This window comes from Suricata suricatta, chromosome 6 (genome assembly GCF_006229205.1).
Source record: "Suricata suricatta isolate VVHF042 chromosome 6, meerkat_22Aug2017_6uvM2_HiC, whole genome shotgun sequence".
Classification (NCBI taxonomy): domain Eukaryota; kingdom Metazoa; phylum Chordata; class Mammalia; order Carnivora; family Herpestidae; genus Suricata; species Suricata suricatta.
Window position 1 is genome coordinate 30,640,607 of NC_043705.1, and position 27,712 is coordinate 30,668,318.

The following is a 27,712-nucleotide window of genomic DNA, read 5'->3' on the forward strand; positions in this document are numbered from 1 at the left end:
TCTCTTTGTCTCAGTAATAAATAAACATTAAAAAAAATTTACAAAGTCCATCAGCATAAGATTATTTTGTGCTCATATTTAAGCAGAACCACAATTGCTTCATTATGTTCTATAAACTCTCCAAGCATGTTCTGCTTCAGAGCCTTTGGCATTTGCAGTTTGTTTTCTCAGAAACTTTCTTCTCTTAGATATCCATGTGGCTTCTATCTCTTCTTTTAGCAGTCTGCCAAGAAGCCTTCCAACTGCCTACTATTCTATATGTTCCATAAATCCCTCAGGGTCAAGAATTTTAATTCTGAACCCATCATTTCCCCCTCCATCCTTATGTCCCTCCCCACCCCTTGTAAATTACTTTGCCTTGAAGTTAGTTACTGTTGTCAGAAACCTCAGCTCACATCTGCTCTTTCTTCTCATACATATCTAAGCGGGCACTGAGTCTTGTAGGTTCTTTCCTAACATCTTGTTTATTCGACCCTGTCTGTGTGTCCTTAATGCTCTGCCATAAATAAAACCATCATCTTTCACTGGCACTTATTTCAGTAATCCTTGGCTCTATCTACCTCCAAGATTATACCTCTCTAATTCTTCCTCTACCCTGCTATCAGAGTAAAATCTGTAATGGCAGTTCACTCATGTCCCTCTTGACAAAGCCTTCTCATTTCTTAGATAAAGGATAAATCAAATTCTTTGATGTGGCATACAGTGTTATTTAGGATTTGGCTTCTGTCTATTTTTTCAACTCTATCCTTTTTTTTTTTTTTTTTTTTAGAGGGAAAGAGAAAGAGAGCTAGCATAAGTGATAGAGGGAGAGAATCTTAAGCAAGCTCCAGGCCGAACGTGGGGCTCCATCTCAGGACCCAGGGATCATGGTCAGAACTGAAGTCGAGTTTGATGCTTTATTGACTAAGGCACCTCAACTCTATCCTTTTTGTGGCCTCCTTTATTTGCTTTTTGTATTCTATCCATACCAAATTGTTATAGTTCTCTGAACATATCAAGCTATTATAGGCCCTGCTTTAATTTACTTCTGCTGCCTTGGCTTCTAGAATTATAATAAGGGCTACTATATGCTGAGTACTTATTATCCCCTGGGTTAAGTACTTAACCTATATATTCGCAAATAAACTTTACTGGTACCATTCGAAGATAGTGATGTTTACTGACTTTTACAGTTTATAGATGAGGAAAACTGAAGCTTAGAGACACTGTGTAACATAAACAAAAGTAGTATATCTAGTGATGACAGAGCCAGGATTTGAATCCAACTATCTGGGACTCTAAAGCCCGTGTTTGTAACTACTGCTATACAGGGCTGCTGCTGTCACTGATGTCCCTCTTTCCCATCCTGTTGGATACGTTCTTGTTCCAGAGTTGTCATCTCTAACTCATTTTCTTCGTTACTGCCCTGGTTGGAATTGACCATTCCTTCTTCTGTGTTCCCATGTTGTCCTTATATAACTATTACAGTATCTGTAATACTTTATTGCATTTATTTGATTGTGTTAATGAGCAAGAATCATGTCCTGTTTATTTTTGTGCTCCCGGTATAGAATAGAATGTTTGCACATAGTAGATGTCTGATGAATGTTGAATGAATGTATCTGTAGTGCTTAATATGCTCAGGTTACTTGTTAGCCTCAGATGAATATAATAGATTCTATATTATTTTTGTGGAATGGAGAGTAAAAGTATAGAGATGCAAGGCAAGCTGACCTTGATGATAGTAGTGGTAATATTAATAAGAATAATAGCAACTAATATTTGTTGAGCAATTACCATGTGTAAGCACTGTTGTGCAATTTTAGATATAGTATCTTGCTTACTCATCAATAACCCTGTGATATAGTTACTACTATCCTTATTTTATTTATATTTTTTTAATTTTTTTTAATGTTTTATTTATTTTTGATTCAGAGAGAGACAGAGCATGAGAGGGGAAGGGGCAGAGAGAGAAGGAGACACAGAACCGGAAGCAGGCTCCAGGCTCTGAGCTAGCTGTCAGCACAGAGCCTGACATGGGGCTCAAACCCACGAACGTGAGATCTGACCTGAGCCGAAGTCGGAGGCTTAACCGACTGAGCCACCCAGGCGCCCCACTACTATCTTTATTTTATAGTTGAGGAAAATGAGGTTAAAAGAAGAGTAAGTTCGCTAAGATCACACTCTGAGAGATGAAGTGGTATCCTAAGAGTCCTTGCTTTGTCATTATTCTTCCTCCCTTACTGGTATTTATTGGAGGTTTATGGGTGTTTGAGGCTCTTTTTAATTTATTAAAATCAGGTATTTCTTTGGAATGTTGAATGATTATTTTCTATTTGGGGTAATGAGTAGAAGCCAGGATTTCTGTCTAGCTGCAGGGAAAATAGGAAGTTTCTCCTTTCCTCAGTATTTTTGGCTTTAATTGCCAGATATTTCATTCCTTGTGACTTTTCTAATGACTGTGTGAGCAGTCTTCTTTTTAAAAAGCGTGTTGTGGCACAACATTTTGTTGTATATGTGTTGTGTGTATGCATTAGAAATGATTCAATTGTGGGTGCTAGAAATTACTAAGTGAAAGCATGATTTGTCTTTTTAAGACAAAAGAGGTGTGAATGGGTTTGATAATCATGATTACATTTCATTTTATTTAGACAAATTTTTTCCTTACATTACTATTATTGTTAAACTGAGGCATTATCATTAGTGTTTATTTATTTTCAAGAGAAGCAGGAGAGGGGCAGAGAGAAAGGGAGACAGAGAATCCAAAGCAGACTCCACACTGTCAAAGCAAAGCCCAACATAGGACTCCCAACACACCAGCGTGAGATCGTGACCCAAGCTGAAGTTGGGTTCTCAACCAACTAACCCACCTATGCACCCTATTACTCCATTGTTTAGAAGATCCACTTAATATAGTTTGGTGTGGTAAAAAGAGTATGAGTTTTGGAGTCCAAAATATGTGGCTTCAGATCATGTATAGTTGTATGATCTTGGGCTAGTCCCTTAACTTTTCTGAGTTTCAGTCACTTAAAATGAAGATCAGTTAATCTACTTCATCAAGTAGGTTAGATGATTGAATGGAATAACATATGGAAAAAGCTGATAGATACGAGGCATTTTATTAATGGTAGCGTTTTTTTTTAAAGCACTTAATTCATGGGAGTTGTTGTTTTGTTTTTGTTTTTGAGAGAGAGTGAAAGCCTGCTTGCAAACAGGTGAGGGGTAGAGGGAGAGGGAGACAGAGAATCCTAAGCAGGCTCCATGCCCAGTGCTGAGTCTATGCTGGGCTCAGTCTCACAACCATGAGATATTGACCTGAGCTGAAATCAAGAGTCAGATGCTTAACTGATTAAGCCATCCAGGTGCCTCTATTTTATTTTATTTAAAATTCTTATTTATTTATTTTTAAAGGTTTATTTATTTTTGAGAGATTGAGAGAATGTGCACACAAGGGGAGACACCTCTATCAGAAGTAGGGCCCCTGCTGACAGCAGCAAGCCCCATGCAGGGCTCGAACTCATGGATGGTAAGATCATGGCCTGAGCCAAAGTTGGTCACTCAACCGAGCCACCCAGGTGCCCCAACCCCTATTTTTTTTAAACAGCAGAGTTTTAATTATTATTATTTATTATTTTTTTTTAAGTAGACTCCGTGCCCAATGTGGGCCTTGAACTTACCACCCTGAGATTAAGAGTCACATGCTGTACCAACTGAGCCAACCAGGCTCTTCAAGTAGCTATTATTTTTAAGACCTTCCTTTCTGCCATCTTTAATTAGAAACTTGAAAAAAATAGTAGATTCTGTATTATAACTGTAGTTTAGAAATTAAATTTTTGTAGCTGAACAAAGTGAAGTTAATTTTTTCCAGCTTTAACTTAGACTTAGGTAAAGCACAATGGTTCTCTCTTGTGCTGTGTAAAACTAATCAACTTCAGAAATCTCAAGATGCTGTTGCCTTTCTAAAAAAGTGTTTATTATTTATTTTGAGAGAGAGAAAAATAGAGAGTAAGGGGAAGGGCAGGGAGAGAGGGAGACAGAATCCCAAGCAGGCTCCACAGTAAGTGTAGAGGCTGACGTAGGGCTTGAACTCACAAACTGTGAGATCATGACCTGAGCTGAAACCAAGAGTCGGGCACTTAACTGACTAAGCCACCTAGGTACCCCTCTGTTACCTTTTTTTGAGAAGAAGACTGTGGGTCTGAAATTGGGAATACAGTTTTCTTTGTAGAAAGATACTTGAAAAGTTTTTATCTTAAAGAACACAGCCTTTTTGTTCCAGAATTCCAAGATGTTTTTGCTGATTTTATTGGGCCATAAGGCCCAATTATATTATAAAATATCAGCAAAACTCCTTACTACATTTATTGTTATTTGGTCCTAAATTGCAACTGTATTACATTCTCCCTTTGAATGCATCTTTGTGCATATTTGTGATGTTACTGTTGAAACTTTTGAATATTGTGTTTTTTGCAAAAAGGAATTGCTATGTCTTTTAGTAATTCTCTCTTGGAAGACTGATCCATCCTTTTTGCCCTTCCAAGTAGAAATCAATACTAAGCCACCTGTATTCTAAAATTGGTGTAAATGCTGATTTTGACTTAAAGTAGAGGGCTTACTTTGAGTGGGGAAAAGTAAGACTAATTGGTCTATCCAAATATAAGTTGTACAAAAGAGAAATAGCAAATACATTTTTAAAAAAGTTTTCAGATGTTTAAAGTGTTTTATTTAGGTTTCCTTTTTTTTTTCTTTCTTTTTTTTTTTAACTTTTTTTTTTTTAGTGTTTTATTTATTTTGATACAAAGAGAGACAGAGCATGAGAGGGGGAGGGGCAGAGAGAGAAGGAAACACAGAACTGGAAGCAGACTCCAGGCTCTGAGCTAGCTGTCAGCACAGAGCCTGATGCGGGGCTCGAACCCACAACCGTGAGATCTGACCTGAGCCGAAGTCAGAGGCTTAACCGACTGAGCCACCCAGATGCCCCCTTTCTTTCTTTCAAAAAATTTACTTTTTATTTGAGAGACAAAGTGCAAGCAGTGGAGGGGTAGAGAAAGAGGAGAGAGCAAGAATCCCAAGCAAGAATCCCACTGCAGTGTGGAGCCCACCATGGGGCTTGAACCCATCAACTGTGAGATCATGACCTGAGCCAAAGTTGGAGACTTAACCAACTGAGCCACCCAGGTGCCCCTTAGCTTTCCATTTTAAATGATCAAATCTGAATCTCTTAAGGGAACTTTACTTTTGAAAATTTGTGAAGAAAAGTAGTGTAAAACATTTAGGCTTCCCTTGAGCTTTCTTAAAGCTTCCATTGGAATTCATGGAGGTGTGTGTACTGTGGTTTGCTGTTTGCAAAGTATTTAGGTTGCATTATATTTGAATCTCCTAATATTCCTACAAGGGAGATGACATTATCCCCTATTTAAAGTTAGCAGAAACAAATCTGTGGCTGCTAATATTTTATTTTCTAACGCAAAATACAAATTTATTTAACATGTTTAAAATAAAAGCTTCATAATTCATTGTTATATTAAAAGGTGTTCTATGCAAAACAGTGTATTTTCAACTTATATTTGAGAGCTTGGTAGTCTTTCATATGACCATGTGACTGGAGAATATATAAACAAACATATATGTGTACATGTTTTATGGATCAAATGTTTCTTTTTCACTAACATATTATCTCTTAACTAGCAGTTGCTATTTCCAGAAGCATACCTTAAAAAAAGTAGCAGTTGGTTATTGACAAATGTATAGGTGAGGTTCTGTTATTCTGTTTTTTGTAAGTTTTTAAAAACAGTCATATAAAAGTTTTAATTATAACACTGCTTACTTCAACTTGATAATTTTTTTAAATCTTATTTGTTTATTATTTTTTTAGGTTTATTTATTTTTGAGAGGGATAGACACACAGTATGGGCAGGGAAGGGACAGAGAGAGAGGGAGACACAGAATCTGACACAGACTCCAGGCTTTGAGCTGTCAGCACAGAGCCTGATGTGGGGCTTGAATCCATGTACAACGAGATCATGACTTGATCTGAAGTCAGACACTTAACTGACTGAGCTACCCAGGTGCTCCTGTTAATTTTTTTTTGTGGAATTGACTTTTGACCAAAGCATAGCTGGGTTAATCAATTATTTTTCTAACTGGATTTTGGTGAGGTAGCTGACTTTATTATTTTCAGGTGAAGATATAATAGTTGAGTCTATGGTTAATCTTCCTGGTTACTGTTACTATCCAGTTCATTTCTGAAATTTCAAACCAGATAAAAAATAGGAGAAAATGCTTGTTTCCCTTTTCCTTCTTGCCTCCCTTTGTTTAAATTCTAGTTGAAGGTACTATACTTATATTTTTTTAAAAAGGAGGGAGAAAGAGAAAAGACTTTTCAGAAGGAAGACTTAAAGTGTTTTTGCCTTTAGCATTTGTAAAAGATTACCTATAAAAGGAAAACCGTTCTTGTGGGCCAAATTCCCTCTCATCTTATTTCTTCCACCATTTATTTTTGTACCTAATCAAAGATAGAAAAAAAAAGTGTGCAATCTTTAAGACTTGAAATAAACTTTAGGGGCGCCTAGATGACTCAGTTGGCTGAGCATCCAACTTCGACTCAGGTCATGATCTCACCATTTGTGAGTTCTAGCTCTGCATCAGGTTCTGGGTCGAGCATACTTCAGAATCTGTGTCTCCCTCTCTGTCTGCTTCTCCTCCACTTAAACTCTGTCCCTGACAAAAATAAATAATTGTTAAAAATTCATAAAAAAGACAATGAACTGTATTGTCATTGGTAAAAACAGCACCATTATAGGTGGAAGTTTCATGTTTGTTGCTCACTGTAGTTACTGGATAGAGAGGAGCTATGTAACTGTCACTGGACAGTAGAGACGTTTCTGTGATCCGTTAGCTGTATATAAGAAACTATGAGGCTTCTGTATGTATTCATGATAAAGATTACTTTAGTTAGATATAATATTGTTTTGGATTTATCCATTTTATAGACCTGTTTTTTGGAACTATCTCAGCCTTTTATGTTAAATATACAGAATTGGTATAATTTAGTATTTCCATGTAGCTATAAATGGTTTTCAAGACTTTCCCCACATTGTAGATATTTAAAATTTGATCTTTCGGGCCAGAACTTAAATATAAAATGCCTACAATTACACTGGAAAATTCAAGTGAGCATCATAGGAAAAATTATAACTATGTGAAGTGATGGAACTTGCAATGGTAATCATTTCACAGTATATACATATATGAAATCATTATGTTGTATACCTTAGGCTCGTATAGTCTCGTATGTCAGTTCTATCTTAATGAAACTGGAAAAATTATTTTTTTAATGTTTTTTAAAATTTATTTTTGAGAGTCAGAGAGAGACAGCATGAGCAGGGGAGGGCCAGAGAGAGAGGGATATACAGAATCTGAAGCAGGCTCTAGGCTCTGAGCTAGCTGTCAGCACAGAGCCCGATGCAGGGCTTGAACTCACGAACTGTGAGATCATGACCTGAGCTGAAGCCAGACGCTTAACCAACTGAGCCACACAGGCACCCCTGGAAAAATTAATAAAATGAAAAAGAAAAATTCAAGTGAATGCTGATGAAAATATATCATGTGAAATTCTTCATGAATATCATTCTTTCAGTTTGAAAGGGCATAGGAGATAGACACTGTGGTGGGCGACAGGACAAAAGAGTTGTAATTACATAGAATTCTAAAAATTACATTTATATAGCATTTTATTATTTACAAATTATTTTACCTTATTTCATCATTTCAGTAGCACTGTAAGATAGGTAGGGCAGGTATTTGTTTATTGAGGAAGAAATGGAATGTTAGACAGAAAGTGACATGGAACTTAGTGCCTGATGAAACTGATAACTTCAACCTGATTCTCCTGATCTGTAGTTCAATATTCTTTCCATTATGTCATGTTGCCTGATTGAAACTTAATTTACATTTTAGGATATAGGAGAATTAAACCAAATAAGCTGTTTTATGAATTTTAATTTTGGAGAGAGGTTGTAAACCATTGGAAGGCAAGGGCATACCTCGGTTTTGTGTTTTTCTACCCAATTTGATTCTTCCCAAGCACGTAGGAATGTGCTGTACTGTGTATGTGATACTAACATTACTGACATCCAAGAGGACATTGCTACTGATTGTCTCTCCTCGTGGTGATGACCAGGTAGACCATGAACAAATCAACTTTTGCATGGTGTTATTAAAATCTATCCCTGGTTGTTCTGTGTAGCCTAAAGCCATAGTTGTACTTTAGGTACTTTATAGTTTTTTAAAAATTGAGATAAAGTTTATATTACCATAAAATTTAGCATTTTAAAGTGTACAATTCAGTGTTGTTGTTTTTTTTTAAGTATATTTACAAGGCTGTACATACAACATTCACTGCTAATACCAGACATTTTCATCATTCCAGAAAGAAACTTTAGACCTATTAGTACTCTTATTCTTCCCTCTCTGACTCTTCAGTTAACCACTAAGTTACTTTCTGTCTCTACGAATTTGTCTATGTTGGCCACTGCGTATAAGTGGAACCATACAATATGTGACTTCTTGTTTCTTCTTTCACTAAGCATAATATTTGCAAGGTTCATTTATTCTATAGCATGTGTCATTACTTATTCCTTTTAATGCCTGAATATGTTATATGGATATATCACATTTTCTTTATTTGCCAGTTGATGGCCTTTTTTTTTCTATTTTTTGTCTATTGTGTATATAATACAGGTATGGCCTTATATATACAAACTTTTGAGTTTTTTTTAATTTGTTTTTTAAGTTTATTTATTTTTGAGAGAGAGAGACAGAGTGTGAGCGGGAGAGGGGCAGAGAGAGAGGGAAACACAGAATCCAAAGCAGGGTCCAGGCTCTGAGCTGTCAGGACAGAGCCTGACTTGGAGCTTGAACTCAGGAGTCACAAGATCATGACTTTAGCTGATGTTGGACACTCAACCGACAGAGCCACCCAGGTGCCCCCAAATTTTTGTATGTTTTAAAAATCCTCTTAGGTAGGGAGGCCTGGGTGACTCAGTTGGTTAAGCATCTGACTTTGGTTCAGGTCATGATCTCATGGTTTGTGGGTTGGAACCACATGTTGGGCTCTATGCTGACACTTGGGTGCCTGGAGCCTGCTTCAGATTCCGAGTCTCCCTCTCTCTCTCTGCCCCTCCCCCCCTTATGCTCTGTCTCTCTTTCTCAAAAATAAATAACCATTTAAAAAAAGTCATCTTAGGTATATGCATAGAAATGAAATTCCTGGGTCATATGGCTATTCTATGTTTAATTTTTGGAGAACTGCAAAACTGTTCCCCACAGTACCTATGTCATTTATATTCCCATAAGCAGTGTCTGAAGGACCTTATGTTTTTTGAGTGTTGACCACTCATTGCTTTCCAAATGCATCTTCAAGCCCATTTTTTATTTCATTCACTCTACCTCTATCCCCATGTCTGACTGACTACCTTGTGAAATTCTATTCATCCTTTAAAACCTAACTTAAATGCTGCTTCTCGTGCAAAGTCTTGGATTATTGGGGCTAGAAGTGATATCTCACTCTTTAATACATGTAGTTATACCATTTGTTTCTCTTTGGGGCCTTTTGTGATAGTCATGGTGCCTTTGACTTCTCTTTTCTACCGTATTTCTGTACTGTCGTGGTGCTTCATAAAAAACAGGTCTTCAGTAAATATTAGGGAAATGAATGGGAGAGAATAGAAAATCCTTAACTTGGATTTTTAATATGTTACATGGTACCTATAATCTCTTTGTCTTCATAATATGTGAAATACCACATTAGACTAATGTTCTTTATAAAATAGAAATGTTAACTTCTCAATACCATCTGTAATAAAAAAAATTCCAGAATTTGGAATGGTGGTTTTATCTGTCCTCACAACTCATAAGTCCTAATAATAGCTAGTAATTTCTTGGGCCTCTGAGATTTTTTATTGTACAAACACTTATCTTTTATATAATTTAACAGCTGGTGGGCTACATTTATCTGTTGGCATGAATTTAGAATGGCACCTTTTTCTTTAATACATAAAAAAGCTGTGTTACAGCACAGTAACATGACTCCATGTTACTAGATCTAAAAGTTATTTTGTAAAATGTTAGTACTTCCCTAGATAATAAAATGTCACCAAATTTTCACTGCAGTCTTTCTTAGGATGTTTTTTGGTGTCCATTATGAAACTAATGATAAACCAGCCAAATATGCCAAATAATGTAGTCTAAACACCATCATCTTGTGTGGTGGCATTGCCTAATAGTTAAGAGTACATACAGCCTGTGTAGCTGTGTGGCCCGGCTTTGAAACCTGTCCTTGTCTTTGTTATTTATTAGCTGTGTGACCTTGGAGAAGTACTTAACTTTTCTGTTCCTGTTTTTCTATCTGTCTGCAAATATGTTAACCTCCCTGGTTATACATATTTACATATTGCAGACATGTCTATGTATATAATTATATATTCATTATATACATGAGTAATCATGTTCATGCTTACAATCATATACATACATATTTTTAGCAAAATGAAGGTCGTACTGTTTTGAATTTTGTGGTTTTCATTTAACTTTATGAATGTTTTCTCATGTCACTAAATTATGCTTTAAAATCATTGTTTTTGATAATGCATGGTAGTTCATCCTGTGAATGTACAAAATGTATTTACCAAATTCCCCGCTGTAGTTTTTTTTTTTCTCATTTTTGGAATCCGAATTACTGTGCAGTGACTATGCCTGCATATTTTTGTCTGGCTTTCAGATACTTAAAATTTTTTTCTTTAATTTTATTTAAGTAATCTCTACACCCAACTTGGGGCTCTCATTGATGACCCCCAGATCCAGAGCCACATGCCCTTCCAACTGGGTTGCCAGGTACCTCATGGTTTTCAGATACTTTTTTAAGGATAGATTTCTTAAAAGGGAATTACTGAATCAAAGGTCATCACCATTTTAAGGCATTTTGATACACATTTCCAAATTGCTTCCCAGAAAGATTGTACATATATTACTTACTAAGAAAGTTCATTTAAAAATTAACTTGTTTGTTAATTTGAGGGTTACATGTTTGTTTTCATCAGTTGGCTTTTGCTTATACCATTCATTTACTTCAAGAATATGTATTCAATACCTACTTTATATGAAGTATTCTTAGGCCAGAGGATAGAGCAGGAAACAAACAGGTATGGTTCCCAGCTTCACGGAACTTTCTTGTCTCTAGGGCTCCAGATATTTGGCAGTATTTTAAATATTATTTTCTTTTAAGAATCAGAATTTAAAAATTGATTAGAAGAGAAGAAAAAAATGTGCCTTAATGACCTATCCATGCTATCTAGTCTTTTTATTACCTAGTCCTATTTTCATCTTCACAAGGGCTATGTTCATGTACTTGTTTCATTAAACAAACAAACAAACTGAGCTCTGTGCTAGGCACAGAGGATGAAGTGCCCTTCAGGAAACTTGAATATGGTGGGTCTGAGCTAGACTCCAGTCATGTCTGAAGATAAGCAGGCAGGCAGGAGGCTCTCTCTAAGACCCTGCCGACAGCCCCATGTTTCTACAGTAATTTATCTGCTTATACTTAAATTCCAAATCAGAAATCATATTATGTTAAATTATGGTTATTCTGACAACATGGAGATAAGTTTCACAGATACTGCATTTTTAATTCATAAACAGGTTGAATCATTTATTTTGGACCAAGAAGATCTGGATAACCCAGTACTTAAAACAACATCAGAGATATTCTTATCAAGTACTGCAGAAGGGGCAGACTTGCGGACTGTGGATCCAGAGACACAGGCACGATTAGAAGCTTTGCTGGAAGCAGCAGGTAATTTATTTCTTGTTTTCTTACTTTCAGCTCTTTAAAAGTCCAGATCTCTATACAAAGCTGTATAAGATTACCTCCAGATTATATAACATTATATGAAATTTGACCTCTGAGCATGTGTTGTGTTTTTTATTGTTCATATTTTATATTTAAAACACTCTTGGTTGGAAGTTTTTAGTGAATGATTTCTGGGCTCAACACTATTTTTAAGGCCTTAGGTAATCAGATACTTACCAAGGAAAATTTATCTATATCCGATTACATTACAAATGAGTGATATAAATTTGGTTCCTTAAATTAGACTTCTTTGATCTGAACTGATTTTAGGGTATTCTGCATGTGATTACTTACTCACTTTAGGGATAGCTTAATTACTATAAGTTGCTATTTTTTAAATGTTTATTTGTTTTTGAGAGAGAGAACGCTCTTGCATGTGCACTTGTGTGCAGAAGGAGCAGATGGGGGGAGACAGAGATCTAAAGTGGGCTCAGAACTGAGAGCAGAGAGCCCAATGCAGGGCTTGAACTCATAGACTATGAAATCATGATCTGAGCCAAAATCGGATGCTTAACCCAGGCACCCCTATAAGTGGCCTTTTTTTTTTTTAAAGATGTTTGTTTATTTTGAGAGAGAAAGAAAGAGGGTGTGCATGCATGTGAGCAGGAGAGGGGCAGAGGGAGAGGGAGAGCTGCAAGTGTAGAGCCTTATGCATGGTTTAATCCTACAAACTGTGAGATCATGACCTGAGCTGAAATCGAGAGTCTGAAGCCTAACTGAGCCACCCAGGTGCCTCATAAGTTGCTATTTTTTATTGTTTTATTTTAGTTTATTTATTGTTTTATTGCTGTTATTTATATTGAACACCCTGTTTATTATTCGCTGTACCAAGTCTCCATTACACTATAATGAAGGCCTTTTATCAGCTAAAATTGTTTTAAGAAGTTAATTTTTTAAAATCTTTGTATGTTGTTTTTCTTTTTTTTATATATTGCTTTTGAGATATATTCAGTTTGTGTGACACTCCTTTTAGTTACTTATTTAGCACAAATATATGTGCATGTTAAATACATATAAGAATTTAATCTAGAAGAATATATAGGTTATTTTTTTAAAATAGTGCCTAAAAAATAAAAATAGTGCCTTAAAAACTTGTTAGAGTGCCATGTATACTATATCCCATGTTAAAGCTATTAAACTGCAGAAAATTCAAAATAAAAAAGTTTTAAAGGTATAGAAAAGTTTATTCAGTTTCTGAGTACTTTAATAAGTATCATATGAAAGATTCAGAAAAATAGCAGTCATTTTACATGGACTGATCAGAAAGGTATAAGTTTGACCAAATAATGGCAAGGACAAGAGCTAAAATAAATTGAGCATTTTTAAAAAAGTTTATTTATTTATTTATTTTAAGAGAAAGGGAGAGAGCGGGAGTTGAGCAGAGGGAGAGGGAGAGAAAGAAAGATTCTCAAGCTGACTCCAAGCTCAGTGTGTAGCAGGCCGCTGGGCTTGGTCTCGTGACTGTGAGATCACGACCCAAATTGCTACCCAGGTATCCCAAATTGAGCATTTTTAAATTATTCCTGGAAATACATTGTTATGTTAAAAATGAGCTTACGTGATAGCATCTTGTTATTCCTTTAGCTCTGTCCTGTTGTGGAAAAGCGGAAGTACAATTTGTAGCCCACTGACTTTTAGTCCACCTACCATATCTTTTTGGAACTGATAGAAGCTTAAAATTAGATGGAACAAAATAAGACTGTTTAAATTAGGGCAGAACTAGTACTTTTTAAAAAATGGTATAAAGATCACATTGGTAATTACATTGAATGTCCTTCCCTTCTAGTCTGGATTTCCTGTAAGTCTCCTACTTGTGATTTAGGGGATATACTGTATAAGATTCCTGAAATGAGAGTACTATGACCATCCACTAATTTTTTGTTTGTTTGTTTGCTTTGCTTTGCTTTGGAACCGTACGTTATTTTCCTTAGGGCAGAGAGAAATGTGGAGAAAAGTCTTCTTTACTTTCCTTTTCTTAGAAAAGGTTGAAGATTTGTTTCCAAGTGGTAGTATACCTCTACTCCCTGGTTTGGGCTGACACTTTACTCATGTTGGACGTACTACTCCTTAATTCCTAATTAAGGGTGTTAAAGTAACTTCTCCTTTTTTCTGGGCACCTCATGATTCTCATTCAGAGCTGTTTTCTGCTTAATTAAGCATTTTTCTTTCCCTGTTTTCTCTTGGTTCATTGAAGTCTGGAAAAAACAGCCAGATACCTTTGAATTGCCTGTTTTTCATACATATATTGGTAGAAAGAAAATAAACCTTGAAAATAGATTGCCTATCACGAGGTGTCAAAAACTACTGAATTTTAAAATTTTGCATATTTTGATCATTTAAACTCCATACATGGGTAGTTTTGTCTTCTATTGTGTCCAGAGAAATTGTCAAATGTGTTTTAAAATGATGTGCTTCTAAGAGCTGTGCAAGTCAACTGTTTAATGAATATTTTGTTTTTGTCCTTCAGTATTTTCATTTGCTTTTTGGACATTGTTTTCAGGAATTTTTAGACTTTGTAGTTTTCTGTTTTTGTTTTTAAGTAGTCTCTACACCCACTGTGGGGCTCAAACTCATGGCTCCACCAATTAAGCCAGCCAGGTGCCCATAGATTCTGTGTTTTTAATTATGAGAATATATTAGGCATTACTAGGCTTCTTAAAGAAAATAGAATTTTTGACACTATTGTAACTGAAAAAATGAAACTGAAAATATTTTTCTTTAAAATTCTTTGGCATTCTTAGAGAAAATTAAGAATCTTAAAGCCATTTCAAAAATTTTATTTATTTTTAATTTTTAATTTTTTGAGAGAGAGTGAGCATGAGAAGTGGAGGGACCGAGAGAGGGAAAGAGAAGGAGATAGAGTATCCCAAACAGGTTCTGCCCTGTCAGAGCAGAGCCCAACGCGGGGCTCAAACTTAAAAACCATGAGATCATGACCCGAGCCGAAATTAAGACTCAGCTGCTTAACCAACCGAGTCACCCAGGCACCCCTGTTTTTAATTTCTTAAAGGATTTTATTTTTAAGTAATCTCCACACCCACTGTGGGGTTTGAACTCACAATCCTGAGATCAAGAGTCACATGTTCTACAACTCAGCCAGCCACGCGCCCCACAAGAATAATTTTTAAAAACTATGTTCTAAATTATAAATGTAATAAATCAAGGATAGCTAAAGCAATATGAAATGTATTAAGTAGGTAATAAAACCTTCCCATTGTCAAGGTTTACATATACTTCCAGCCTTTTTCTTGTGTAGCTTTATAAATACATGAATATATTTAAACATAAATTTTAAAACAATGAAATAAGGTCACATTATACAAAATATATTGTAATTTCCTTTTCACTGAATTTATTGTGGACATCCTTGTATAACATGGTATCTCTCTCTCTCTCTCTTTTTCTCATTTTGGGGGAGAGAGAGAGAGAGAAAGAATGAGCGGGAGAAGGGCAGAGAGAGAAGGAGAGAGAGAAAGAATCCCAAATAGGCTGTCAGCACAGAGCCCATCGCAGGGATCTATTTTATGAATTGCAAATGCCCCACTTTCCTCTTTTTTAAAGGATGAGATAATATTTTCTTGCTTAGATATGCCATAATTTATTTTACCAGTTCCTTATTGAGGGGTATTTAGGTGATTTTCCAATGTTACAAATAATGATGCAGTTGATATTCATATATAACTTTTCTTATTTGTGCAAGTATCTTAATAGGACAAATTATTAGACAATGGTATCACTGTGTGAAAGTATGTTTACCATAAAATTTTGATAACTACATTAAAAATTATATATAAAAAATGAAAGGGGTACTTGTGTGGCAGTTGGTTAAGCATCAGACCCTTGATATTTGATATCACAGTTTGTGAGTTTGCACGCCACATTGATCCCTGCTCTGAGGGTGCAGTCTGCTTGGGATTCTGTGGGTCCTTCTCTGTGCCCCTCTCCTGCTTATGCTTTCTCTCTCTCTTTCGCTCTCTCTCTCTCTCTCAAAATGAATAAACATTAAAATAATTTTTTGAATTTTGATAACTTGTCAAATTTGCTCCTACCCTGCCAACTTTGTACCAGTATACATTAATGGCTTTAAATTTTTTTTTAACTTTTTAATTTATTTTTGAGAGACAGAGAGAGACAGTGTGAGCAGGGGAGGGCCAGAGAGAGAGAGGCAGATGCAGAATCTGAAGCAGAATCTGAAGCAGGCTCCAGGCTGTGAGCTGTCAGCACAGAGCCCGACGTGGGGCTTGAACCCACGAACCGTGAGATCATGACCTGAGCTGAAGCCAGACACTTAACCAACTGAGCCACCTAGGCGCCCCTACATTAACAGTTGTAGAGGACCTTACACCTCAGTCATTTTTTTTTTTGTCAACTTCATATTTATATTCACTTAATATCAGTAAGTTGCTTGGTAGTTATTTATAAATGATGATATAAGTTTACTGGATATTAATTTTTTCTGTTTTTATGGTGTGCTTAATTATATAGACATTTTTATTGAAATTAAAAATTTATTATCATATGTATTAACCTTTTATTTCATGGCTTTTGGGATTTGGACTCATGCTTAGAAGAGCCTCCTCTACATCAGCATTAGCAAAATACCATGTAGTATAATAGTACTTCTCAGTCTTTATGTTACACATTTAAATGTTCAGTCTACCTGGTATTTATTTGTGTGAATGGGGTGAATTAGAGATCCTTCCTAATTTTCAAATGATAACCAGTTTCTGAACAGTGTTTTTGAAATAAGCGCTCCCATCTCCTTTGGTTTGAAATGTCAATTTACAAATGAAGTAGGGTCTTTTTTTTAAGTTTGTTTATTTATTTTGAGAGAGAGAGAAAGAGCATGCGCATGTATGCATGTAGAGAGGAGGCAGAGAGAGAGGGAATGAGAGAGAATCCCAAGCTGACTCCACACTGTCAGTGCAGAACCCAATGTGGGGCTCAAACTCACGAACTGTGAAATCATTACCTGAGCTGAAATCAAGAGTTAGACACTCAACCAACTGAGCCACCCAGGGACCCCATCTCTTGTATATCCTTGATATAATTATCTGCTTCTGTGCAGATTTCATACTGTTGTAATTTGTATGGCATCCTAATATATTCTCTGTCTTCTTTCTTTCCTTGTTATTGTTCTCCAAAACTTCGTTGACTGTTTTTCTCTCATTGTCAGCAGTGATCAGGCAATGATATTATCATCAAAGTTTTCTGTTACAGTTGTAACTGATTCCTCACTGAATCTAGACAAAAAGATTTATCAGCAATGTAGACACGTAATAGTCCTACTAGACTCTGAGCTCTGTAAGGACTGAAACTATGCCTTATCCCTTTTTGTCTTTCTAGTGTCAGGCACATCATAAGCACATAATAAATATAAGAATGAACTTACTTCAATTTACATTGTTATCCTAGAAGATGGTTCTAGGTGGCTATTCAATCAAAGGGAGAAACTGTTGGATTGTTTGTTCTAATAGTGCAGAATATCCCCTTCATTACTACTGAAAATAGTATAGATAAATATAATCTTATACTAGTTATCTTACAGTATGACTATATATTTTGAAAGAACTTTTATTTTCCTCAATGAGCTTCATGTTAAGTTACATTTGGAGTTAGATAGGGAACAAATTAATATCACGTGTAACTGGCAGTTATGTGATGGCCTTTTGACATTAGTGGCAAAATTGATATTGACCTAATGTTCTGATTGTCAACCTTATCTATGGAGGCTATGCTGTTTTTGCCTCAGATAGTAGTGTTTAGAAATGTAATTACAGTTTGCACTTTATGTTTTTTCTTTCCCTGTGCTACCTGATTGATTGATGCACGCTGAAGGAATTGGCAAATTGTCAACTGCTGATGGTAAAGCTTTTGCAGATCCTGAGGTACTCCGGAGACTGACATCATCAGTAAGTTGTGCACTAGATGAAGCTGCTGCTGCACTGACCCGAATGAGAGCAGAAAACAGCCACAACACAGGACAAGTAGACACGTATGTGTATGATGAATTCTTCTGGATATTAGACATTTTCTGGAATGGACCTTGGGGAAGTAACAAATTTTGGTTAAGTATATCTTTTGGAGGGGATCATAAACTTCAGTTAAATGGTTATTAGAATGGCTATTATATTTTAAGTAGATATACAATATAAATATTATATGGATATGAAAATAGATATTATATTTTTATTCTTGCATTCTACTCATATTCATTGAGCATTCTTGTGGAATGAATATACTAGAGTCTGTGAGAAATCCAAAGTGAGTAAAGGTCTAAATTCTATTTCTAAGGAAGTTACTTACTCTAACAATTATCCTAATAAACTCTAAACTGACTACTTGAGTAATAATAAATGAAATAGGTTGCTCTAATCCAGGTGCTTGCTACTCAAATATGATCCATAACTAACAGCATCAGCACCTTAGAGCTCATTAGAAATGCCGAATTCCAGACCTCACCTCAGAGCTACTGATTCAGAATCTGCATTTTAACAAGAAACATAGGTGATTTGTATGTATAATAAAGTTTGAGATTTGTTGATTTCTTTTATTTTTTAAAGTTTATTCATTTTGAGAGAGGGAGAGAGACAGAATATGAGCAGGGGAGAAGCAGAGAAAGAGGGAGACCTAGAATCCAAAGCAGGCTCCAGGCTCTGAGCTTCCAGCACAGAACCTGAGGTGGGGCTTGGCCCCACAAACCATGAGACCATGACTTGAGCAGAAGTTGGATGCTTAACCAACTGAACCACCCAGGCCCCCCTCTTTTTTTTTTTTTTTAAGTTTTGGGGCTTTTTGTTGTTGTTTTAAGTAACCTCGCTATCCAACATGGGGCTTGAACTCACAATCCTGAGATTAAGAGTTGCATGCTCTACTGACTGAGCCAGCCAGGCTCCCTGATTTTGTTAAACATTCTGTAGTAAAATTTTTACATAGATTGCACCTTCTGTTATCAAATAAAATTTAAGCCATGGAATCATATCCCAAATGTCTTTGGGAATTATTACATTCTAGAGTTTAAAAACTTGTGCATGTACTTTATTTAAAACTTAATATGACAATATGTTAGAACATTTTGAAAAATAAAAATGACAGCTGTTTTCATATTCACTTATTGCTTTTCTGGCTTGGTTGGCATACATGAATAATTAGTATTGCAAACAAGATGCTCAGCACACAAAATGTTCATATAACTTTTTTCCTTACCATATTAACATTTTTCTATGTATGACTCTTTTTATTTAATGTAATTTATTATCATAGGTTCTGAGTCCTTCTGTGTTGGTTAATTGTTGATGGTTTTGTTTTCAGTCGTAGTCTGGCAGAAGCTTGTTCAGATGGGGATGTGAATGCTGTTCGTAAATTGCTAGATGAAGGCAGAAGTGTAAATGAACATACAGAAGAAGGAGAAAGTCTGCTGTGTTTGGCTTGTTCAGCAGGGTATTATGAATTAGCACAAGTAAGCAGAAATTATCTTGAATGATTGAAATTATGGAAGGATTTAATTTTTTTTAAATCACCAATAAAAGAAATTATAACTAGAGGCCACATTCTTTCCTTTTGGGCAGTAGGTAAAATAGGAACTGGAACATAATTAATTTTGTTGCCTACACACACAATTGGGCATGGTCCATTTTTCTGCCACTTCCTCAGAACTATTCCTAATGAATAAGAAATGTGTAGAAATAATAGTAATATTTTAAAACTTTCTTTAGAAATAATACACAGCTATAATGGAAAGTCGTGATTTATTTTTATTTCATCCAGATTACGTCAATTCTTTTAATATTTTTGTCTGTTTTAGCAGTATTGGGAAATACCCATGTGTTTATCAGATAGTTTCTGTCTTGGGAGTATAGTTTTGCTGTTTTCTTACCAGATAATCCCAAGCATCACACAAATCCTTGACAAGAGCATTTAACATTTTATAATAGGATGGCTAGTGTGATTACCTCCTCTACGTGAAGATTAATATGTAATGGAATTGCAAAAAACAACACCTAACTTTGTGTGTTAAGTGGTGACCACTGGCATATTTTCCCTAAAGATAGTTATTTTTTATTTTTCCTCAACCCCACTATAAAAGAATATCTTTCCAGATTCAGTGTATTCTCTAGAAGTACTATTAATAGTAAGAATTGACATTTCTCTCTGTGTGTATATGTGTTTTAAAGGTGTTGCTTGCTATGCATGCTAATGTTGAAGATCGAGGGAATAAAGGAGATATAACTCCCCTAATGGCAGCATCCAGTGGAGGTTATTTAGATATTGTGAAATTATTACTTCTTCATGATGCAGATGTCAACTCCCAGTCAGCAACAGGTAAGTAGAAAGTGAGGTGTTAATTTGAAGAAAGTAAATTGATATATTTAATTAGAACCTGAGAGGTAAAAATTTGATTTTTACATCTGGGAAACAGTTGTGAACCTACAGAAAAATCTTAGCCATTATTTAGGATCTCTGAGTAAAATATTAATTAATTTGATATCATCAAAAGACTGAGATCCTGTTTGCCTAAGAGTAACGGTTTTTCTGCTGGGGACAGTTTCTTTTTTGCTGTAATGACAGGTAACCTATAAAGAGGCAAAATTATGGACTGTATCTCTTATAATTCTTTATCTCATTTAAATCTAATTCTCTTGACTTTAGATTATAGATTAACCTGAGATTATGTACCCTGTGGGGTTTTTCATGTCAGGCATACTGAATGCATTAAGTGTTCAGAATTGCATTTACTATTAAGATTTTCTTGTGGCAGAATGAAAGCTATTCTAGTAAGGGCTGTTCTTTTAGTTATTTGTGTTTCCCAGATACACAACAAGAGGAGTCTTGGTCAATGTGTCTTGAGTTATAAGCATAATTTTAGTAAGATTCTTGCATTTAGTGAGGCAACAACATGATTTTTTTAAGATAATTTTTTTTTTAATTTTTAATGTTTACTTATTCTTGAGAGAGAGAGAGAGAGAGAGAGAGAGAGACAGAGCATGAGCAGGTGAGGGGCTGAGAGAAAGAAAGACTTAGAATCTGAAGAAGGCTCCAGGCTCTGAGCTGTCAGCACAGAGCCATATGATATGGGGCTTGAACCCACAAACCATGAGATCATGACCTGAGCCAAAACCGGACGCTCAACCAATTGAGCCACCCAGGTTCCCCAAAAACATGATTTTTAAAAATACGCATAATGAAAGCATATCATTGTTCCATATCATTAAGTGAATATTAAATGTAGCCTAATTTATTTTTGTTTATTTTTTTAAAAAGATTTTTAAAAGTTTATCTTGAGAGAGCTCAAGGGTACAAGCAAAGCAAGAGGGGCAGAGAGAGAGGGGAAGAGAGAATACAAGCAGGCCCTGCACTAACAGTGAAGAGGAAGCCCTTAGGAAGTCTTGCTCATTTTAAAAATAAATTAGGCAGGGTGCCTGGGTGGCTCAGTGAGTCAAGCTTCTGACTCTTGGTCTCGGCTCAGGTCATGACCTCATGGTTCATGAGACGGAGCCCCATGCCCAGCTGTGTGTTGACAGTGTAGAGCCTGCTTGGGATTCTCTCTCCCTCTCACCTGCTTGCGTTTGCTCTCACACATGTACTCTCTCTCTCTCTCTCTCTCTCTCAAAATAAATAAATAAGTAAACTTAACAAAATAATAAAATGAGCAAGACTTCCTAGAAGGAGTTGTAGACCATCTTGCTGACCCCTTTGTCTTAGTTGTAATGATAGTAATATGCTTAATGTGTTGAACAGTTGAATTCTGAACACATTTGGTTCTGAAATAATACTTTTCTTGCTGAATCTTTAAAACAGTCTTCTTCAGTCTCATACTGTTGGATAGTTAAACCACTTCCCTTACCCCCTCCAATAAGTAAGAATCCTCAAAATAAAAGCAGGAAAGAATAAGTGGCAAATCAAGGAATAATGACCTTTTAAAGAAATTTTTCTTTTGAAGGAGTTTTGCTGAGGGGGATTTTTATCTTCCTACTTCATTTGCTTGTCAAGGAAGATTAAGTGTCATTTTTTAAAAACATCCCTTTCAGTGTATTTTTATCTTAAATATTCTATGTATCAGATAAAACATAAGAGACTCTTAAATATAGTGAACAAACAGGGTTCCTAGAGGGGTGGTGGGAGGGGGGATGGACTAAAGGCATAAGGGACATACATAAAGCAATCTACTCCTGAAATCATTGTTGCACTATATGCTAACTAACTTGGATATAAATTAAAAAATAAATTATTTAAAAAATATTCTATGTATCATTCAGAATGATTCCTGTTCTTTCAGTATTGCACAGTTTAGAAATATTTAACATTTTTTCTATGTATATTCATTTCTTAATTTTCTTTTACCTTTCCTTTATGCCTGGTTATTCATAAGACAGTTCATTGTTTTAGGTACATTTTCCATCTGATACCTGTCTTTAGTAGGAAGAGAAGTAAATTGGCCTGTTTATAATAATAAATCTTTTAATTAGTATGAATATTATGATGCTACTTCTAACCAATAGACAAAAAAACCATGAGGTGATCATTTTAGTGGTTTACATAAAGGAATTGAAGAGGTAGAACTAGAGCATGGCACACTTACATTTGTCTCCATTTTATCGTAATTTTATATCTTTTTACGGTTTTTGTTAGGAAATACTGCACTGACTTATGCCTGTGCTGGAGGATTTGTTGACATTGTGAAAGTGCTACTTAATGAAGGTGCAAATATAGAAGATCATAATGAAAATGGACATACCCCCTTAATGGAAGCAGCCAGTGCAGGTCATGTGGAAGTTGCAAGAGTTCTTCTGGATCATGGGGCAGGCATCAACACTCATTCTAATGAATTCAAAGAAAGTGCTCTTACCCTTGCATGCTACAAAGGTACTCTCTCTATATTTGAATATCTATATATCTTTTTTATATCAACTTTGAATATTTAAATATTTGAGTATTGAGGTTTTTTGTAATGTTTATTTTGAGAGAAAAGATAGAGAGCACATGCATGTGCATGTGCAAAAGTGGGGGGGGGGACAGAGAAAGAGAGAGAGGGAGAGAGAGAGAGGGAGAGAGGGAATCCCGAGCAGGCTCCATGTTGTCAGTGCGGAGCCCACTGTAGGGCTCGATGTCATGAACCTGAGATGATGACCTAGGATGAAATCAAGAGTTGGGACCCTCAACTGTCTGAGCCACATAAGTGCCCCAAGGATTAAGTATTTGTATTAATTTTATATTACTTAGGTTCTCCCCGTGCTGTCTAATTATCTAGCTTATAAGAGATAATATAGAAAATCCATTTTAGCCTGTATTTCATAAAGTATAATTTCATAGTGTTTCTTTATTATTTTAATTTCTATTTGTTCATGTAGCTATGAAGTCAATGAAAAATTATAGCATAAAACTTAAAAGTTTCCATTATTTAATAACTTTTGTTTTATATGATTTTTCTGATTGTTATTTCAAAAATAAAGCATGCTCAGATAATAGTAATAGTAATAAGTCACAGTTGATACAGAAAACTTGAAAAACACAGAATAGGGTAAGGAAAAGAAATTTTGCAATGACATGTAACATTACCCCCTAAAGATGAAAGCATGTAAACAGTATTTTAGTGTATTTACTTCCAGTGTGTTTTTAAGCATTTATATGTATATATAAGCAAATATATGTATAATTTTTAAACTAAACTTAACTATTTTGTAGTGTGCTTATTTTATTTAGCAATATATCATGAACATTTCCCATCTCAAGAAATATTTTTCTAACACAACTTTTGGTGGTCACACATACTTCACTATTTCAGGAGTGGGTTTGGCTGCATATGTTACAAAACCTAAATTAATAATCATTTGAACAAAAGAGAAACTTTTTCTTTTTTACATAAATCAAACCCCAGGGTAGGCTGTCTAGTGCTAGTATAGCAACAGTTCCACTGCTATCAAGATCTCGGAATTCTGTTTTTCTGCTCTACCTTTCTAGTTTGTGGTTTCTATCCTCAAAGTTACCTACAATCCAAGATGGTAGCTAGAGCCCCAGCAACCCATATTCTAGGAAGGCTGAAGAGGGTAAGGGCAAAATGGGGAGTGTCTTTCAATTTAGCAAACTACCTTTACGGAATCTTCATAGAAGTTCTGCTTTATAGCTCCCACTACATCTCATTGGCTACACATAGCAAGGGAAGCTGGGAAATGTAGTCCTTTAGTCAGGCATGTTGCCATTCAGTTAAAATCAAAGTTCTATCATTAAGGAAGACTGAAAGAGTGGGTACTGAGCAAGGAACTAGTAGTCTTTGCAAATACTTCAAATGGATGCACCATAATGCCTATTGTTGGACACTTGCATTGTTCCCAGTTTTTCACTATTATTAAAAACACTGTAATAACATCCTTGTGTAGACATCTTTGCCTAATCTCTGATTATTTCCTTAGGATAAATTCCTGGAAGTGGAATTGCTGGGTCAAAGGGTATGGACATTTTTAAGGCTTTTGATACATATTGCCAAATTGCCTTCTAGAAAGGTTGAACCAATTTACACTCCCACCAGCAGTGTTTGAGAGTGCCCTTTATCCCACCCTACACCCTCACCAACACTGGGTATTATCATTCTTTTTAATATTTGCCATTTTGATAATAGAAAATGGTGTCTCATTTTAATTTGCATTTGTTTAATAGGAAGATTTAATATTTTTTTCAGTTTAGTATTCATTTGCGTTTCTTTTTTAATAACCATTTCATGTCCTTCATCCATTTTTCTACTGGAGTGTTTGTCTTTTTCTTGCTGACTATTAAGCCTTTTTATAAATTAAATGTATCCAGTGGGTTGAAATTATTTTGAAAGGAGTTTTCTATGCCTGTTCATTTCCACAGTGAGTTTATGGTCATCATGTTAATGCTGTTTTTATGAAAAATATGATGCACAGATACTTTACCTGGCATTTTATTTGATTTCAGTGTTTTGATTTGATAGTTTGATAAATAATTTATATAGATTAAATCAAAGAATTAGTATTATTGCTTTATTTAACTTGAATTATGTGCTTTGGACTAATTCAATCTTTAAAACCTAGATACCTTGACGAGAGCCTGCTTATTATTTTGGATTGGCTTTTTAAAAGTGTCATTGCTTTATTGAATGAATAGATACCTGAAAGAAAATGATTCCTCATTTTAATACTTATGTATTAAATTAATACTCAGTTCTTTAGAAATACAATTTTAAAATTTGCATTCTTTTTTTTTTAAGGCCATTTGGATATGGTTCGCTTCCTTCTTGATGCTGGTGCAGACCAAGAGCACAAAACAGATGAGATGCACACAGCCTTAATGGAGGCTTGCATGGTAATTTTAAATTGCGCTTACTTGAAATGACATTATTGAAAAACAATGTTTTATTTAATCTTTGGTTTTGTTTCTGTTTGTTTTGGAAGAGAACTTTTTTTATTGTTTATTTTCGAGGGGGAGGGGAGGGCAGAGAGAGGGGCAGACAGGATCGGAAGGGGCTTGATGCTAACAGCACAGAGCCCAGTGTGGAGCTTAAACTCAGGAACTGTGAGATCAGGACCTGAGCTGAAGTAGGACGCTAAACCGACTGAGCCACCCAGGTACCCCAGCATTTATGTACAGAAAATTCAACAGCATACATTTAGCCCATTTTGGTGGCCAGTTATTTATCCTTTCCTTTTACCAATTTGGCAATGCGAGCCACTGACTTGGGACCCTGCACATTGCTTCCCCAGTGACAGTGGATCTCATCATATCTGTCATTGTAATTGATCCTGATAGCTTCCACCAGCTTAGCCAGAGCTCCTTTGTCTTCCAGAGCTCCTTTGTCTTCCAGGTTAACCTGTGTGAAGTCAGAGGTGGTACAGGTCTTTCTGTGGGCCAGATACCCCAACCTGGACCTTCCCCTTGATAATACAGTGTGTCTTAAGACACAGGGCAGGCAGGAAGACAGTCAGCTCAGTGGGATCCACATCATGTTCCGTCACTACCAACTGAAGCTTCTTATTTTCTATTAAGATGGTGGTAGTACTAACCACAGCTTGAAGGACAGTTGGCCTCTTAGTGGGGACATCCCCTTTCCCTGCAGCTTTCTTCTCAGACCAGATCAACAATCTCCCTTCTTTCCTCTTGCTTTATCTCTGCTCTGTACTTATGGGCCAGCTTAAGCAGTTGAGTAGCTGTTTGGTGGTCCAGAGCCTGGATGAACTGGTTAATTGTGGGAGACACTTTTATTTATTTTTATTTTTTGTGAGGGGAGGCACTTTTAATGTTTATTTATTATTTATTTTGAGAGAGAGAGAGAACTCAGTTGTGATCATGTGATGTTTGGCATCACATACTACTCGTATTGTAAGACATTGCTCGTTTATCAAGTTAAAATTGATTAGAAATGTTTGCTCATCTTGTGGGACACATGCAGAACAAGTTACTTGCAATCCAAGGTTTTACTGTAATTAATTAATTTAAAAAAGAGGAATCTTACAGGATTTGTCTTTTTATGACTGCCTTATTTCACTTGGTATATTTTTCCTCAAGATTCATCCATGTTGTAGCATGTGTCAGAATTTCCTTACTTTTTAAAGTTTGCATAATGTTTCATTGTATGTATGTAAGATATTTTGCTTATTCATTCATCCTATGGTGGGCACTTGGGTTGCTTCCGTGCTTTAGTTATTGTGTATAGTGCTGCTTTGAACATATCTGTACAAATATCTGATCAAGTGGTATTGCTTGGTCATATGGTATTTCTATTTTTAATTTTTTGAGGAATTACTACCAAACTCTTTTTCCACAGTGGTTTTACCAGTTTTACATTTCTACAAACAGTGTACAGAGGTTCCAATTCCTCCATATTCTTACTAACACTTGTTATTTTCTGGGAGTTTTTTGATAGTAGCCATCCTAATGGTTGTGAGATGGTATCCCATTGTGGTTTTGATGTGCATTCCCCTATTGATAGTGACGTTGATCATCTTTTCATCTGCTTATTGGCCATTTGTATATCTTCTTTGTTGAAATGTCTATTCAGATCCTTTGCCTCTTCTTGAATTAGGTTGGTTGTTTTTGGTTTTTGAGTTTTAGAATTTCTTTATATATTCTGGATATTAATCTCTATACCCATTATAAATATACCCAAATATTTTCTCTTATTCTGTTGGTTGTCTTTTTATTCTATTTAATAGTGTCCTTTTATATATAAAAGTTTAAATTAATTAATTAATTTATTTTAAAGTTTATTTATTTATTTTGAGAGTGAGTGCAGGGAAGGGGCAGGGGGGGAAGAGAACCCCAAGCATACTGACAGTGCAGAGCCCAATGTAGGGCTTAGTCCTGTGATCTGTGAGAACCTGATCTGAGCTGAAATCACGAGTTCGACCCTTAAATGACTGAGCCACCCAAGTGCCCCTGTATATAAAAGTTTTTAATTTAATGAAATCCAATTTATTTTTTCTTTTGTTGCCTATGCACTTGGTATCATATCCAAAAAATCATTGCCAAATCCAATGTCATGAAGTTTTGTCCTGTGTTTTCTTCTAACAGTTTTATAGTGTTAGGTTTTTGATCCTTTTTGAGTTAATTTTTGTATATGGTGTTAGGTAATGCTCCAACTTCATTCATTTGCATCTGGATATATAGTTTTCCCAGAATCATTTGTTAAAAAAACTGTCCTTCCTTAATTGAATGGTCTTAACACCCTTGTCAAAAATCATTTGGCCATATATGCAAGGGTTTCTTTCTGAAATCTTTCCTCTTCCTTTTGTCTAGATGTCTGTCTTTATGCCCGTACCAAATGTTATATTTATTGTAAGTTTGTACATGTTTTAAAATCAGGAAGTGTGGGGG

The 27,712-nt window shown here is 35.6% G+C and overlaps 1 protein-coding gene across 4 annotated transcripts in view; it reads left to right on the top strand.

The window, feature by feature from the left end:
• The window catches only part of LOC115294286 (ankyrin repeat and KH domain-containing protein 1), a 122,198-nt gene that overhangs the window by 16,569 nt on the left and 77,917 nt on the right, over positions 1 to 27,712 (top strand). For all 4 annotated transcript variants that reach the window (XM_029942052.1, XM_029942054.1, XM_029942053.1 and 1 more), the window contains exons 2-7: positions 11,677 to 11,830; positions 17,726 to 17,882; positions 19,199 to 19,346; positions 20,062 to 20,209; positions 22,517 to 22,750; positions 25,110 to 25,204. In XM_029942052.1, coding sequence (XP_029797912.1) covers positions 11,677 to 11,830; positions 17,726 to 17,882; positions 19,199 to 19,346; positions 20,062 to 20,209; positions 22,517 to 22,750; positions 25,110 to 25,204 — 936 coding nt within the window. The remainder of the gene's footprint in view (positions 1 to 11,676; positions 11,831 to 17,725; positions 17,883 to 19,198; positions 19,347 to 20,061; positions 20,210 to 22,516; positions 22,751 to 25,109; positions 25,205 to 27,712) is intronic.